At 39.5% G+C, this 16,289-nt stretch overlaps 1 protein-coding gene across 21 annotated transcripts in view; it reads left to right on the top strand.

The window, feature by feature from the left end:
• Positions 1-16,289, top strand: part of PTK2 (protein tyrosine kinase 2) — a 350,940-nt gene that overhangs the window by 259,248 nt on the left and 75,403 nt on the right. For 20 of the 21 annotated variants that reach the window (XM_058444064.1, XM_058444062.1, XM_058444063.1 and 17 more), the window contains 2 exons: positions 1,777-1,866; positions 5,413-5,617. In XM_058444064.1, coding sequence (XP_058300047.1) covers positions 1,777-1,866; positions 5,413-5,617 — 295 coding nt within the window. The remainder of the gene's footprint in view (positions 1-1,776; positions 1,867-5,412; positions 5,618-16,289) is intronic. The other variant, XM_058444071.1, reaches the window with a different exon arrangement.

The raw sequence follows: 16,289 nt of genomic DNA, 5'->3' as shown, positions 1-16,289 counted from the left end.
CCACTGTGCTCAGCTACCTGTCACTATTTTTAAATGATCCTTTGATATATGAAAAGAAAATCAGTTGTTTATTCATTTTAATTATTTAGTCATTTAACTTAAAAAAAGACGAAGTCAACTTTTCATTATTTCTAAATACATTTATATCCAGCTTCAATCTTAACTGTCCCAAGTCCTAGAATTCCAATAAAGAGCTAAGTTCCAAGTAGTATGATGTCCAAATTTTCGTATCATTTGAACAACATTTTAAACAGGCAGTTGACAAATTCACACAGATATCTTCTCAGAAAGGTTAATAAGTATGCATTCCATTAGGCTATAGAAATAAGTACAAACTCCAAAAGGTTAGAGATTCTTCAAAATGCTCCTCTTTCTAGGAATTCTAATAGTCTTCAGAGGCAACTCATTGCTTACAGAAGAAAGTCCAGACCCTTGACATGCTGGCAGAGCCCAGCCGCTCATGCTCCATGCTCTTCTGAATCAGTGTGCTGTTCCTGTGCCCTGCTCCCTTGACCAACCCCTTCTGCTCTTATATCCTCTCCCTGCAGCCTTCCCTGGTCATCCTCTCAGTCAATATTTCCTCTCCACTTGCAGGACACTTGGCATGTATTCACTATCTCTGTTACACGTTGTACCAAATTTGAGTATACTTCTGTCTGCCTTTTAGAATGAGCATTCCTTGAAAAAAAGGACTCGGGATTGTTCATCTTGAGAACTCAGCAGTTGAGGAAATGTTTACTAAGGTTTTGAGTGGTTTGCCTTTGTGGCACAAAGAAAACATTTAGGCCTGAAAAGGGAGCTGATTTCAGGCTTCCCTAGAGAAGTCCTTCTCATCCCATTGCCCCTTCCTGCTCTTCACATGCCTGATTATTTGTGGAGTCTGCACTGGTGCATTCACCTAGTGGCTAACATATGTTTGTAATTCCCAAAATCATACTCAAGGTGCTTTCATGGTCATTTGAGGACATGCACAAAGCGACAAAAAAATTGAGTATTCCCTAATACTCACATATGCAGCTGAGGTTCAGCAAGGCTGCAGTCTCTCCCTCCTGTCGCAGCCAGAGGAGGGAAGACAGGGTCAGGGCTGGGAGGGGACGGCACACGGCAAAGCCAGCAGCTCAGGCTCTGGTGGTTGAAGAGGTTTGAATCCCAACTCTGGCACCTGTTAGTGGGGCAGCCTTGGGCAAGTCACTTAACACATCTGAGCCTCCTTTTCTAAAGGAAATAGAACCTACCAGAATGAGTTGTTTTATGAGTGAAGATTGTAATCTGTGTGAGATATGAATATATGTGTACATATTTCTCCTGAGAGCAGGGGTTCTGTGTTTGCAACAACTTTATATAACGTAACTACCACCAGTGAGGATTGACTACATATTATTTATTATTAGCAGGACATGTGTATAGCAAGCATTCTAACCTACAGATAAGGGTCTCTTCTGTAAATTGTGGAATCTTATATAACGGAGCTGCACCTAATACCTGCACCTAAACCCCTGGTAAACCGAGGTTTGCTCTCCCTCCCTGTTCTTGGCCTCTCTATAGAGGGAAGGACATTGGTATTTTGTTTATCTACCATCTAACCATTCCTCACCCCTAAGTGACCTCAAAACATCAAGGAAATGAAAAGTAGTTCTCCCAAAGAAATGGAAGACTCAAGGATTCAAATAGTTAAAGCTTTTTCCTTTGATACTGAAAATCTCAGCTCTCAGCTAGCTCTGTTAGATTCTTAAGCAGATAACAAGGAAAATTTATTTTCTAAAATTAATCTTCTAGCTTCCAAAGGAAAATTGCCTATTAAATGGATGGCTCCAGAGTCAATCAATTTTCGACGTTTTACCTCAGCTAGTGACGTATGGATGTTTGGTGAGTATTCTTAAAAGTTTTGTATTCTTTAAAAATTATATTTCATATGTTATACAAAAAAAATTATGTCTTTTTGGAATATGTAGGTTGATTTGCCTTCCCTAACCTGATCATCTCCTCATCAGACTTCTTTTGATTCATTTGACAGTAAATAGCCTGACATCTACTGTGCATCAGCTTCTGGGCACAGCTTCCGTAAGGGTTCACAGTTCTGACTGCCCAGCTCCTTCCATCACTCTTCCTTTTTGTTCACCTTTGCTGTCTCTTCTTTCCTCACAGGGGGATGTTTTGCTTATTTCCTTCTTTCTTTTCTCTCTCTCCCTTTGCCATCTCATTCGTTCCTTTCATATGAATGACATTAAACAGTAAACACTTGGCCCCTCCAACCCTGAAGTATCTAAAATTCTACCTTGTCTCTTTATTCTGGAGTCCAGCCTCCTTCCTGACCTATCTCAAGACTTGGAAGTTTGATCCTTTGTCTTCTGTAGCTTCTGCTTTTTTGATAATCTTATTTGTTCCTCCCCACCTGCTGCAAGGTCATCATTCTCCTGCTCTGTGGTTATTGCAATTCCTTCTAGCTGGTGTAGAAGTGTGGCTCTCATTTATTCTTTGCTACTTATTTAAACTGCTTTATCCAAATTTTTAAATTACTCACTATTTTTAACATGAATGGCACTTCCCTCCACTCTACTCTCCATTTTTCTTCGTGTTATTCCTTCTACCCAGAATGCCTTATCCTGATATCTTCTTCCAGTTGAAATCCTACCTAACCCTCAAGGTCCACCTTAAATGTCCTTGGAGACTTCTTCCTTTCTGTACATTTCCTACACTTTGTCATAACACTCATGTTGATCCTGTGAATAGACTTGTGGACATGTTATCTCTGCTAAATTAGAAACTACTTTGGAGGAGATGCCCTGTTCAGATTATGTACCTTTTTTTCTCCTAGAAATAGAAATAACTTGATCAAGTATGTGTTCTTATTTTTTTCTTCTGTTTACTTACTGTTGATTCTTAATCATCATTTAATGCCCCAATAGATAACTAGGTAAAGGAAAGAACTTTCAAATGGAACAGGATATGGCATGACATGATTAGAAAAAGCTCTGAAGTCCAATTGATGTGTGTTCAAATCCCAAGGCCTTGATTATTATCTGTGTAATCCACAGAGCAAGTAACTTATCCTTTCAGAGAAATTTCATGTTTCAAAACTTCTAAGATGCCTATTTTTTTACATGTTGACATTTCTGGAACTGGAGTGTATCTTAAAATTAGTGGCGTTTTACAGTTGGTAATAATTGGAGGCATTTTTTAATGTAGTTGACCTTGCTTTCACTCATGTGGACTTTGTTTTGTTAATATTGTTGTTACTGTAATGTCTGAATGACTTTAAAAGAACTCTTTTGGTAAGAATAAAAATTCTAAGAGGGAAGAAAGAATTGTATCATACTTTAGTTTTCAACATTCTCCTCCCTTTTTTGGTCTTATAAACTAATGATGTTTCATTAACTACCATAATCAGTAGATGTGATTTTTGTCAAATGTGGTAAAATGCAATATTTAAAGAAACATAAGGTTACCGTGAGGATTAAGGGTAATATATGAGACTGGGCACGGTGGCTCATGCCTATAATGCTAGTACTTTGGGAGGCCAGGGAGGAGGATCGCTTTAATCCAGGAGTTCAAGACCGGCCTGGACAACTTAGCAAGACCCCATCTCTCCAAAAAAAATACAAAAATCAGCTGGTTTGGGTGGCGCATGCTGATAGTTTCAGCTACTCAGGGGGTTGAGGTGGGAGGATCACTTGAGCCTGGGTAGTGGAGGCTGCAATGAGCTGTGATGGAGAGTTTGTCTCAAAAATATATATATTTGTAAAATTTCTAAGAAGTGTGCCAGGAACACATTAAGTTCTCAAGAAATGATATCCAGTGTTGCTACTACTGTTAATATTGTTGTAACTTCTGGTGAGAAAAGCAGCACTAAGGCATTTTTTTTGTCAGATACTGTTTACATTGAAATTCTTGGATTCTTGGCTAAGTTCAGAATCTAACTCACATCAAGATGACAATATGCTTTGCTTCTTTTGAGGCAGATTTCATTCTAGGTTCTAAAAACGCAAAAATAAAGTCACAGTTCCTTTCTTCAAGTCATCAGTTGTACATTGTTTTGTGATAGAAGTAGATTTGAAATGACAAAAACTTTTCCCAGAGGAAGAGCATTATAAAGAACTACATTACAAATGTACCTACAAAGAAGAGAGCTTGTGAGGAAGGTAAAGGGATGTTTTTGGCGTGTTCCACAGGTAGCAAGAAGCCCAGAATAGCCAAGCGCAGAGCAGTGATGATAAGGCACTAGGAGAAAACATTCATCCTTTACGCCACCAGTTCTCTCCATTTCCTTTCCATTGCATTATATGTGCATTGCCAGTTTTAAGTTTCTTGTTTGTTTTAAAGGTGAATTTTTTAATTTTTTTTTTTTAATTTTAGATTCAGAGGGTCCATGTGCAGGTTTGTTACATGGATATGTTGCACAGTCCTAAGGTTTGGGCTTCAATTGAACCTATCACCCAAATAGTGAACATAGTACCCAGTGGGTAGTTTTTCAACCGTTACCCACCTCCTTCCCTCCCTGCTCTTTTATTCCCCGGTGTCTGTTGTTCCCATCTTCATGTCCATATGTATCCAGGGTTTAGATCCCACTTATAAGTGAGAACATGCAGTGTTTGGCTTTCTGTTTCTGCATTAATTCACTTCGGATAAATGGCTTTCAGTTGTTTCCATGGTGCTGCAAAAGACATGATTTCATTCTTTTGTGCCTGCATAGTATTCCATGGCATAGATGTACTACATTTTCTTTATCCCATCTTAAAGGTGAATTTTTAAGGATTATTCAGAAGATACTGAGAAAGTATTGGATTTCCCAAGGGTGGAGTGCAAGTAAACTTTTTGAGGTCACACTGTGGCATTTATAGACAAGACGACTTGAAGCCCAAAGAAGTTCACATCTTTCCTGGGGGAAAACAGTGACCAGTCCATGAATAAACCAGATAATGATGCCTTTATGCACTCTAGACAAGAAGAGGCCAACCTTGTTAAGGGAAACATTTTAAGGAATCTGAGTTTTCCAAAAGCGTAAGACTTATACTAGGATTTTCTTTATTGGACCTCAGGTCAGCTGCTGTAATTATAAATAGGTGAGACCGAAGTGGGACGGATTAAAATTCAGCATTTTTTGAACTACTTCATTAAGCCATGAAGTACCACTGTAGCTAGTGGGCAATTTTCTAATAGAGGATTTCTAGAGAAATAAACCTCTGAGAAAAATTACAGCATTTTTCTTGATAATAATTTAACATTTCATTATTTACATCATGTTAAATCATTAGGTTATTTTATACTAGAGTTAATATAATGCTGCTTTGGTAGATAATTTGCCCATTACATCCCAGCTGGCACTCTAGTGCCTAGAAGAATGATATTCCTGGAACCTGGGAGTTACACTTTTCATACTGAGCTCACTGTTGTGTTTTCATTCCCACTTGACAGGTGTGTGTATGTGGGAGATACTGATGCATGGTGTGAAGCCTTTTCAAGGAGTGAAGAACAATGATGTAATCGGTCGAATTGAAAATGGGGAAAGATTACCAATGCCTCCAAATTGTCCTCCTACCCTCTACAGCCTTATGACGAAATGTTGGGCCTATGACCCCAGCAGGCGGCCCAGGTTTACTGAACTTAAAGCTCAGCTCAGGTAGGAGTTGGCGGGAGAGAGGGCCTGGGGGTGGGGGCAGATTATGCTGCTTCTCCTCCTTGCAGTAATAGCATTTTAAGGTCATTATATCAGTATGTCTAAGGCCGAACTATTTTTCGTTCAAATGCAATTACTTTTAAAATTGATTTGCATTTCTTTGTACGTTGCTAGAGTCTTAAGTAAATTATATCTTTAAAATTTTAATAAAGCTCCAATTATGGTCAAATCTCTCTCCCCTAGCTTCTGACTTAGCATGGCTTACAAGATCCGTAATAACTTAGTCCCTACTTACCTCACTAATCTCATCTAACACAACCCTCCATCTCTATCTCCCTCACAGTTTGTGATCCAGCAATACCTACTTGTAATTCTCCTAACACAGCTCACTGCCTTTTCACATGCTGTCTTCGCTCCCAGAAATCCCTTTCCTGACCTTTGCCACCTATAAACTTTTATTCAGTTTTCAGAACCCAGCTCAGATGTTACGTGCTTCAGAAAGCCTTCCTAATCAACCCTTCCCTGAAAGAGATAGTTACTCCTTTGGCACCTTTTGAATACTTCTGTTTTTATATTTAAAACGTCCATTGCTTGTTCAGGTGCCATTTTGTGGCTCCTACTTCATGCCAGCTACTGTTAAACCCCTGGAGGAAGCACTCAGGGACATTAGTGTGCTGAATCCCTCAGAGAAGCATGTGCACACTCTACCCTGTTGCCTGGCCTGGAGAGGTTCTTGTTTGCTTGTGTGTGTCCCCAGCTACAATCAGAGCTCTTGACGGGCATCATTGTGTCTTACTGATTTCTGTAGCCCCAGTGCCAAGCTGAGGACCAGGCACCATATAAATGCTCAATAAACATTTGTTGAATTGAATTGAATTGGAGTCTAGAATGAGACTTAATACTGTAATAAACAAGATATTGTAATATAACACATAGGCATGAGAAGCTTTACTATGTAAACAATACCATGGTTCAGTGTGTGCTGTGTCACCTGTTTTCACACTTGGGGACTTCCTCCATTTTATGTGAGTTTTTATGGGTTTGTTTTTCATGCTGTATTTTAGTCTTTTTCCTAAAAATCATCAACTGCAGGGTCCAGGCTTTCACCATCTAGCCCAGCCTTCTCACCACATGTTCAAGCTGTTCAACCTGCTAGACGGGATTCCTTTTAAGGAGAGTATTTCAAAGAAGAATTAAGACCTATATGTAGAAGCACAAAGGATTCATCCAGTCTGAAAATGTTTGCTAAGCACCTTTGTTATTCTAAGCCAGGTTCCGTGGGTTCAACAGTGAACAAGACCCAATCCCTGCCCCCAGAGAGTTTAAAGTCTGGTGGAGGAGACCGAGCTATCACTGGTTATTACAATACAGTGAGCACCACATTGGAAAGACCAGCCACACTCTTGGTCTCCATCCCCATAACTCTCACGCACTGGCCTGGTTCTACTTTTCAAGGCCCCATAGAACAACCCTACTCTGCCTTTCACACGATAGGCCTTCAGGGTAATGCTAAACAGCTTCCTTACCTCCTCTTAGTTTCTTCAAGCCAAAAATCTTCACTTCCTTAATTAATTCTCATATAACTTAACTGCCTATTCTCTCACTTTTACAGCTGGTTTTTGGACATGCTTTATTGCATATTTTGCTCCTATTTGTTCCTCCTTGATCTTTCCTCAGGATTTAACAGATTCTGTCCTTGACCTTGTTCCTCTCTGATACCAGTTCTATCACCCCACCTCCCTAGCATCTCTTTCTACCTCACTAACTTGCCATCTCTCCACGTTTACTATGAGTATTAACCGAATTTCTGTTCTCAGCCTCTTATTTTCTCCCATTTTCTCTCATTACTCTTCCTGGATCTCTGACCCATTCACACGGCTTTGCTTCTCATCTCTGTCTGTCTGTAGTTCTGGTCCTGCCCTTTTCTCAAGTCCCAAACCTACATTTTAAATTGCTGGCTGGGCATCATGTTTATCCAGAAAGCAAAGCTGTTACATTCTCCTCTAAGCCAGCCCTTCCTCCTCACTTCCTCCAGGTTGGAATAGTGCCTTTATCTTCGACACCATCTTGGAGTCATGCTTCATTCCTTGTGCCTACCCCCCACCCTCCATCCCATGCTCTTCTCCCATCTGTCTGGCATGACCAGCTTAGTCAATCTTCCTGAACTGTCACTGGAAAAATAATTCCCCTGGTCAAAACAACTTTCAGTGGGGTTTTGTCACCTTTTATGTTTGGGTAAAGGCTTCCACAGTAACATTTAGGCCTCATTTCATTATGGCCTGAGATTGTCTTCTCATCCCTTTCACACACAGTAGCTAAACTAACCCTCCTCTCAGCCCAGAATGCCTCCTTCTTCACTTGGGGAGATCTTACCCATCTTTCTCGGGTTCTTTCACGCAGTGGGTCTTCTGTGACTTCACAGCTGACTAGCCTCCACCCTCTGAGTCTCCAAAGCTCTTTGTTCTTGTCAAGCTTACCCTATGCTGCCATAGATGGCTGCAACCCGTGTTCAATTCAGTTCGATAAACACTGTTGAGCACCTACAGTAGCTGAGCCTGGTGCTAGTCACTGGGGCAAAGTTGACTAAAACACTTTTCCTGCCCTCGAGGAGCTCACAGTCTAGTATGTCTCATCCCCTACTAGACTGAAGCTCCTTGAGGACAGGGATAGTCATACTCACCTCGGTGTTGCCCAAACCTCCAGGCCAGGAGCCTAGCTAGCTAGATACAGGAAGGGTCACCCAGGCACTGAATTCAAGGCTTAGGACATATGAGTGATTCTTAATATTAAGGAATGCTCCACCGAGATAAATTATCTCCAAAAAGTATCCAGTACATATTTTTAGAACTACATATAATTTCTTTAAATATGTACATGTAGTATAATTTATGGATATCTTCTTATATACTATTAGCACAGGTAATTGAGGATTCATTCATTCTGCATTGTTCTGTTTTATAAATGGTGTTTAACTTTGCGTTTTGAACATATACAATTGGGCTACCAAATACGCCATCATTTTATATTATAAAATGTAACTATATAATATAATTGCTTACTTGGACATTTACGTATAACAGTGTATCACGATAACTAGGTTATTAATTTTTTTCAAAATTTTTATTATTTCCAGGGTTTTAACAAAGAAATAATAAGTTTGGATAGCCCTTTGGTAGTTAAAATTATGGTAGTTAAAAATGTTTCCCAAATCCCATTCTTCTTCTCGACCTCGAAAGAATTCTCTTTCCCTACCTTGAAAGAATATTTGCAAGTAGACTCAAATTACTGTGGGATTCCCCTCATCTTTAACTGGAGTATATGCATGTGTATTTTATTTTGTTGAGGCGGGGTCTCCTCTGTTGCCCAGGCTAGAGTGCAGTGTCACCATCTCCGTTGCCTGCAACCTCCATCTCCCATGCTCAAGTGATTCTCCCACCTTAGCCTCCCGAGTAGCTGGGACTACAGGCATGCACACCACACCAGCACACCCAGCTAATTTTTTGTATTTTTGGTAGAGATGGGGTTTCCATGTTGCCCAGGCTGGTCTCAAACTCCAGAGCTCAAGCAATCCACCCACCTTGGCCTTTCAAAGTACTGAGATTACAGGCATGAGCCACCATGCCCAGCCTTGTATATTTGTTTTTGACTATATTAGTTGGGAAGTGATTTTTGGTATGGAACTTGTTGGGCAAACTCATAGGAAAATCACCTTGGTCATACTTTGATGAGGTGATGTCTGTGACTCAAGGAACCTGTCCTTCTTACATCCTGTTTACTTATTCATAGGTATGAATTCATTGAGAAGTAGAATGAGATTAACCTGCCAGTGGCCTATTATGAAGTATAAAAAATTCCTCAATAGGAATACTTTTAATTGATCAACAGTGAAATTTTCTTATAATGCATACTCTTGCATTTTTGTGCTTTATGACTGTCAGGTTATAAGAGCGCACTAAATAGTTTTTGAGTGAAAAATCATTTGGCCGGGCACGGTGGCTCACGCCTGTGATCCCAGCACTTTGGGAGGCCGAGGCAGTTGGATCACCTGAGATCAGGAGTTCGAGACAAACCTGGCCAACATGGTGAAACCCCATCTCTACTAAAAATACAAAAATTAGCCGGGCGCGGTGGCAGGCACCTGTAATCCCAGCTACTCAAGAGGCTGAGGCAAGAGAGTCGCTTGAACCTGGGGAGGCAGAGGTTGCAGTGAGCCGATATCGCGCCGTTGCACTCCAGCCTGGGAGACAAGAGTGAGACTTTGTCTCAAAAAAAAAAAAAAAAGGCATTTAATTCCTGGTTACTTCAGTTAATTCTTTGTTAGGTTCTATGACAGGGAAACCATAATAAACAGCTTTAGTATTTGCCTTTTTGCAGGTATGTTCAAAAATAATATGTCCCAACAGTACTCTTCTTGACTAAGGTGTCGGTACCACTATTTTAAAAAAGAACATCAGCTTTATCTCAGATTAGAAAAATATTTTAGGTTAATGTTAAAATTCTTAAATATATTTTGGGCAAATTAGGGCAGTAAACAAAATTGTCACTTTAAAATTTTGTGTTATGATTTTTGTATATTTTAAAACTTTTTATTGATGTTTAATAAACACACCAAGAAGTGACAGCTTACAGGATTTCCACCAGTTGGATACTGTCTGTCACCAGCATCCAAAATGAAAATACTACCAGCACCCCAGAAATCTTCCACATGCCCCTTTCTAATCACTGTTCACCCTCCAAGGGTAACCTCTATCTTGACCATAGATTGGTTCTGCCTGTTTTTGAGCATGATATAAATGGTATCAGTCAGTACTTACTTTATATATATAACTTATTTTACTCAACAGTTTGTGGGATTAATCCATATTATTCATGTAGTTATACTCAATTCTCATTGTTGTATAGTGTTCCTTTTGTGAATATACTATAGTTTATTCCACTGTTGGTGGAAAATTGTATACTTCTAATTTGGGGCTATCAAGAATATTGCTCTGCAACGTAGAGGATATAGTAAGTGGTGTGTAAACAGATTTACCTGGGGCTTTATGTTCTAAAGAACACCAGTCTTGTAAGTATCACCTTGGAAAGCAGTCCATGATTTTGAACTGGTCTTCCATCATTGAGCTCTTTAGGAATATTTTTAGAAGCAGTACCATGTGCATTGATAGCAAGTCTCCATCCTCTGCAGTTAGCTCTTCTAGTTATAACACTGAAATAACTAGTAGTTATAGAGCAATCTCTGTTGGCAGGCATTGTGCCATGAACTTTTATACACTACTTCACCTTAATCCTCACAGTCCTGGGACATATAGGTAGTATCTTCATTGTCAGTTTACGATGATGAGGAGACTGAAACTGTGTGGTTAGGCACCTGATAGAAGGACACAGAGCTGGAATTCAAGCTAGGTCCACCTGAGTCCAGAGCTTGAGCTATGAGCTGTCATGTTCTACTGACTGCCTTGATGTTTATTGGCTAGAAGTCATTAAGTGTGCCTGCCATCTTATGATTTGGACTGGTGAGCAGGTTGTTAATGTTGGTTAGTTAAAAAGGAAAAAGAAAGAAAAAAATACTATTACAGAGAATTCCTGCAGCTTGTTTTCTTACGTTGTTTGAGTATCAACCAAAGTCCTTAAAAGGAATGGCAGCATCACTAGCAGATGCACAGAGGCCCTACCCACGGGCTTTGAGGGGGGACATGGCTTCCTTGTGTACTTTCAAAGTATTTTCTTACTGGTTTTACTTGTTTCATTGGCATATTTTGAGTGTGTTATATTTTGCTTCTGTGGAACACAATTATTTCACATACAGTGGGGAGCCGGTTTGGAAGTTTTGAACAAGTCACCCAGAGTTGACTTCAAGCAGATCAGAGCCAAGCCATGGCACAGTGTCATCCAGAGAGCCTGCTGGGAACTGCTTCTACACAGAGCTTTCACTCCAGCTGGGGAGTGTTGGGAGTTTTTGTTTGGAGTTTTTGTTTTTGATTTTGTGTGTGTGTGTGTTTCTTTGGTTTTCGGTTTTTAGTTATTTGTCTTAACCATGTGCTGTCATGTTTTGCTTCTTAACTTTATCAAACAAAACCAGCCTTTGGGAGAGTGTTTGGTCAGGGCTATAGCTTAGCTCAGCATGGGTACAGACAGATTTTCTTACTTTTTTTGATATCGCGTCTCATTATCATACCTAAGTGAAGTTGCAAGGCATGTAAGGAACACAAACTATTTCAGTTGATCTGTGAGACTGCCAGTTCAAGCTATTATAGCAACACCTTGAGAGTAAATGGGCATGTGTGCGTGTATAAATTTTTCAAAGAATGTTTAAAAGATTATGTGGCCTTGGGCAAGTTACTAAGCCTCCCTTGTAAGAGCAAGATCACAAATACTACCCATATTCTCAAGATTAAATAAATAATCTGGCCGGGCACAGTGGCTCACGCTTGTAATCTCAGCATTTTGGGAGGTCGAGGCAGGTGGATCACCTGAGGTCAGGAGTTCAAGACCAGCCTGGCCAACATGGTGAAACCCCGCCTCTACTAAAAATACAAAAAAATAGCCGGGCGTGGTGGCAGATGCCTGTGAATCCCAGCTACTCAGGAGGCTAAGGCAGGAGAATCGCATGAACCCAGGAGGCAGAGGTTGCAGTGAGCCGAGATCGTGCCACTGCACTCCAGCCTGGGCAACAAGAGTGAAACTCTGTCTCAAACAAACAGATAAATAAATAATCATGTCCATTGCTCATGGTAAGCACACACACCGTGTTAGCTAATTTAGAAGTAGGTAGTAGTAACAACAAAGCTTTTCCTGAAAATCCAGAAGGGACCTGGTGATCTTAGAGTACGGAAGAGTTATCAGTTGTAGTTAGACATCCTTAAAAATATGTAGTTACTTGTATTTAATTTTAAGGTAACCAGTAACAGAATCGTGCAAAATTATGAGCTTTGGAATGACAGATCTCACTTTGAATCCTGGCCCCACCACTTAATATCCTTGGGGAACATCTTTAACTTTTCTTTATCTACTTTTTTTTTTTTTTTTTTTTTTTTGAGTTGGAGTCTCACACTGTCATCTAGGCTGGTGTGCTGGGGCGCAATCTCTGCTCACTGCAGCCTCCACCTCCCTGGTTCAAGCAGTTCTCTTGCCTCACCCTGCCGAATAGCTAAGATTACAGGCGCGCAGCACTGTGCCGGGCTACTTTTTTTTGTATTTTTAGCAGAGACAGGGTTTCGCCATGTTGGCCAGGCTGGTCCTGAACTCCTGACCTCAAGTGATCCACCCTCCTGGGCCTCCCAAAGTGCTGGGATTACAGGCATGAGCCACCGTGCCCGGCCTTCTTTCTCTACTTTTCTAAAAAGTGTAGTACTCTTTCTACTCAGTAGCTACTTTCTAGGGTTCTTGTGAGATTTGAATTGAGTGTTAACTATTCTTATTATTCAGGTAATAAGAATACCAAGATACTTGTTATCAAAATACCAAGCACATCTTTTTAATGTTTTATAGATGTATTATAGAGATATGAATTTTAAAATATTAATCTGTGAACAGCATCTTAAACATGTTTAATCTGTTTTGGATTCTTCACTTACCCCACAACACGAACTTTAAATTAGAAGTTCTAGGTTTGATTAATGACATGAAATTGCTTGTACTACTGTGTTTTTTTAAGTGATTTTGTATTTGCTTCCAAAATTCCTTTCAAAGGTGGTGTCTAAATTCCTCCTTAGTCATTATACCAGTTTTTTTTTTTTTTTTTTTTTTTTTGCATTGCTATCCTATTGGGTCTAGATATTATCTGGAAGACTAATCTGTTTCACAATTTTAGCTATGTACAGTTAAAATGTTCACAGCATGTGAATTTTAGGAGTTTTTTGTTTGTGTTCCGTTTTGGCTCTCAGTCTTCCCAGTGATAAAAAACAAACTGCACATCTGAATTTAATAGGAATTTAATGTAAAATGTAAATTGTTTCTACTGAAAATTATGTCTTAGCTGCTTCATATCTAACAATAATTCTTACCCCTTATTGGTTCTCACCCACACATCCCTATCGTAGTTCTGTCTTTGCAAAATGTGCCAAAGTGCACAATTTGGCACTTTGAAACCAATAACTTAACATCCACCTCTCTTTCTCTGCCTTAACCTTTTTCTCAAACTTGCATTTTAGCAATACCTTTTGTATTATGTTTTTAGTGCTTGCTCTGGGAATTAGAGTGTACATCTTAACTTTTCATAGTTTACTTAGAGTTAATCATTATACTTCATATAAAATGCAGAAACTGCCAGCAGGAATGTCCATTTGCCACCACGTTAGTCCATTATGCTGAAGTTGTCATGTATGTTACATTCACATATGCCATTAACCCCACAAAATGTCCTAGTTTATGATTTTTATCTTAAATACCATTTTAAATAAAGTAAGGAAACTCTTCTATATTTAACTTCATACAGTGCTCCATTCTTCTTGAAGAGCTTATTTCCATTTGGTTTCCCATCAGATGAATAATTTTTTTTTTAGCATTTCTTGTGGTGCAGATCAGTTGGTGGTGAATTCTATCAGTTTTATATTATCTAAAAATGAGTTGAACTTAACTTTGTTGATAGGAATTTTGGGTTGACAGAGTTGTAATTTTTTTTTTTTTTCCCAGCGCCTTAAAGATGTTCTTTTACTATCTTCAGGCCTGTTATGTTTAATGAGAAGTCACTGGCCATACAATTGTTACTTTGTATGCAGTGTGTGTTTTTCTCTGACAGCTTCCATGATTTTCTTTCTTTGATTTTTCAACAATTTAAGTAGGATGTGCTTGGGTGTGGTTTTCTTAATGTCCCTTGTGTTTAGGATTTGCTGAGCCTCTTGAATCTATAAACATATCTTTTATAAAATTTAGAAAAACTTAGATCATTATTTCTTCAGATACATTTTTCTGTTCTATTTTCCCTCTCTTCTTCTGAGATTCCAGTCGCATGTGTGTTAAGACTTCTGATGGTGTCCTTCAGGCTGAGTCCCAGAAGCTCTCGTTGTCACCTTCTCTTCCCCTTCCTCTTCCTCCTCTCCCCATTCCTGACCTTCCCCGCTTCAGATTGAATCATTTTTATTGACTTATCTTTAGGTACCCTAACTCCTTTTCTGTCATCCCCATCCTACTGATCACTTCATCCAATGGAGATTTTATTTCATGTACTGTATTTTTTGGTAATAGAATTTTTGTTTGGCTCTTTTTTTTTGTATTCTGTTTCTCTGCTGACATTTCCTATCATTTCATCCATTATGAATAAATTTTCTTTTATGCCCTTGAATATAATAGCTTCTTTTAAATCCTTGCTGATTTCAACATGTGAGTCATCTTTAGAATCAGCCTCCTTTAATTTTCTTTTCCTCTTGAGAATGGGTCACATTTTTATGGTTTTTTGTTTTTTTTTTTTTTTGTATATCAAGAAATGTTAGATTATATCCTAGACATTGTGGCTGATGGGTAGGTAGCAGAGCCTCTTTCCACTGTGAGCAGCAGTGCAAATCTCTGTTCAATTATTTTAGCCTTAGCTGGGCTGCTTGGAGTCTGCACTGTGTGTGCATGCTTCTAGCATCAGCAGAGATTTGTGCAGAATATATACTCAGAATTTGAAGCACTCCTTCTCTGGCTGTTTTCATTCTGGGATTTCTCCCTTCACTTTTTTCCGATTACCTTTTGCTAGCTGTAGTTGCTCCAAACTCATTTCTCTGGTTATTCAAGCCAGTAACACTGGCGCCTGCCTTCTCACTAATGGCCATTAAAAAGTGGGGACCCACCCAGTGCCGTTCTCTTCCTTCTCATGACAGCTCCCTCCAGAATCTGGCTGCCTATGGTTGCTCTCCCATGCTGTCACAGTTGTTTCTTATATCCAGAGTATAGTTCCTGTCTGCAAGAGGGTTGGTCAAATAAGAGCTACTCACACATAGCAGAAACAGAAAAAGGTGTCAACATTTTAAAGTAACATTTGCGGTGACTCATGCCTATTTGTAATCTCAGCAACTGAGGAGGCTGAGATGGGAGGATCACATGAACCCAGGAGGCCGAGGCTGCAGTGAGCCGTGATCGAGCCACTGCACTCCAGCCTGGGTGACAGAGCAAAACCCCAATTCAAAAAAATAGAAAAAAATAAAGGTACAGTCTTAGTGGATATCAGGGTTTTTTTAAAAAAATAATTTTGGGATCAATATAGCACAATAACCAAACTAAAGACTTTATTTACTGCAGTTGGAGAAACAATGAGAGAAATGTGATTTCAGTATATCCATGAAGCTGGATTTCCAGTCCACCAATGGCGACTAAAGGCCATAATCTCCAGCATCACTGCTTATGAGAAAAGAGAAAAAGAGCAGAGGCATAAGCAGTAACGCTGTGATCATGGCCTTTAGCTACTAGGTCAGCTACTTCCAGGTATGCCATCCCTAGCTTCATCTCAAACCTCAGACTTGTTTTCTGCAAAGACGGTAGGGTTTTGTTTGGTTTTGTTTTGTTTTTAAAAGGTCAATTCCATTCCTTTGTGGTGAGGCAGCGTTGACTAATTATAAGAGATCATGTTTCAAAACTGGTATTCCCATGAACTTGCCAAAACAAGCCAGTTCCCGCTTGACTTTTTTCCTTCAAATTTATTGCTGTTCTTTCTCTGGGTGTTTTCCAGATTAACTTAAATAACTGCAAACCCAGACTG

This window comes from Hylobates moloch, unplaced genomic scaffold (genome assembly GCF_009828535.3).
Source record: "Hylobates moloch isolate HMO894 unplaced genomic scaffold, HMol_V3 SCAFFOLD_9, whole genome shotgun sequence".
NCBI classification, from domain to species: domain Eukaryota; kingdom Metazoa; phylum Chordata; class Mammalia; order Primates; family Hylobatidae; genus Hylobates; species Hylobates moloch.
This window is presented reverse-complemented; position numbering and strand designations above follow the sequence as displayed.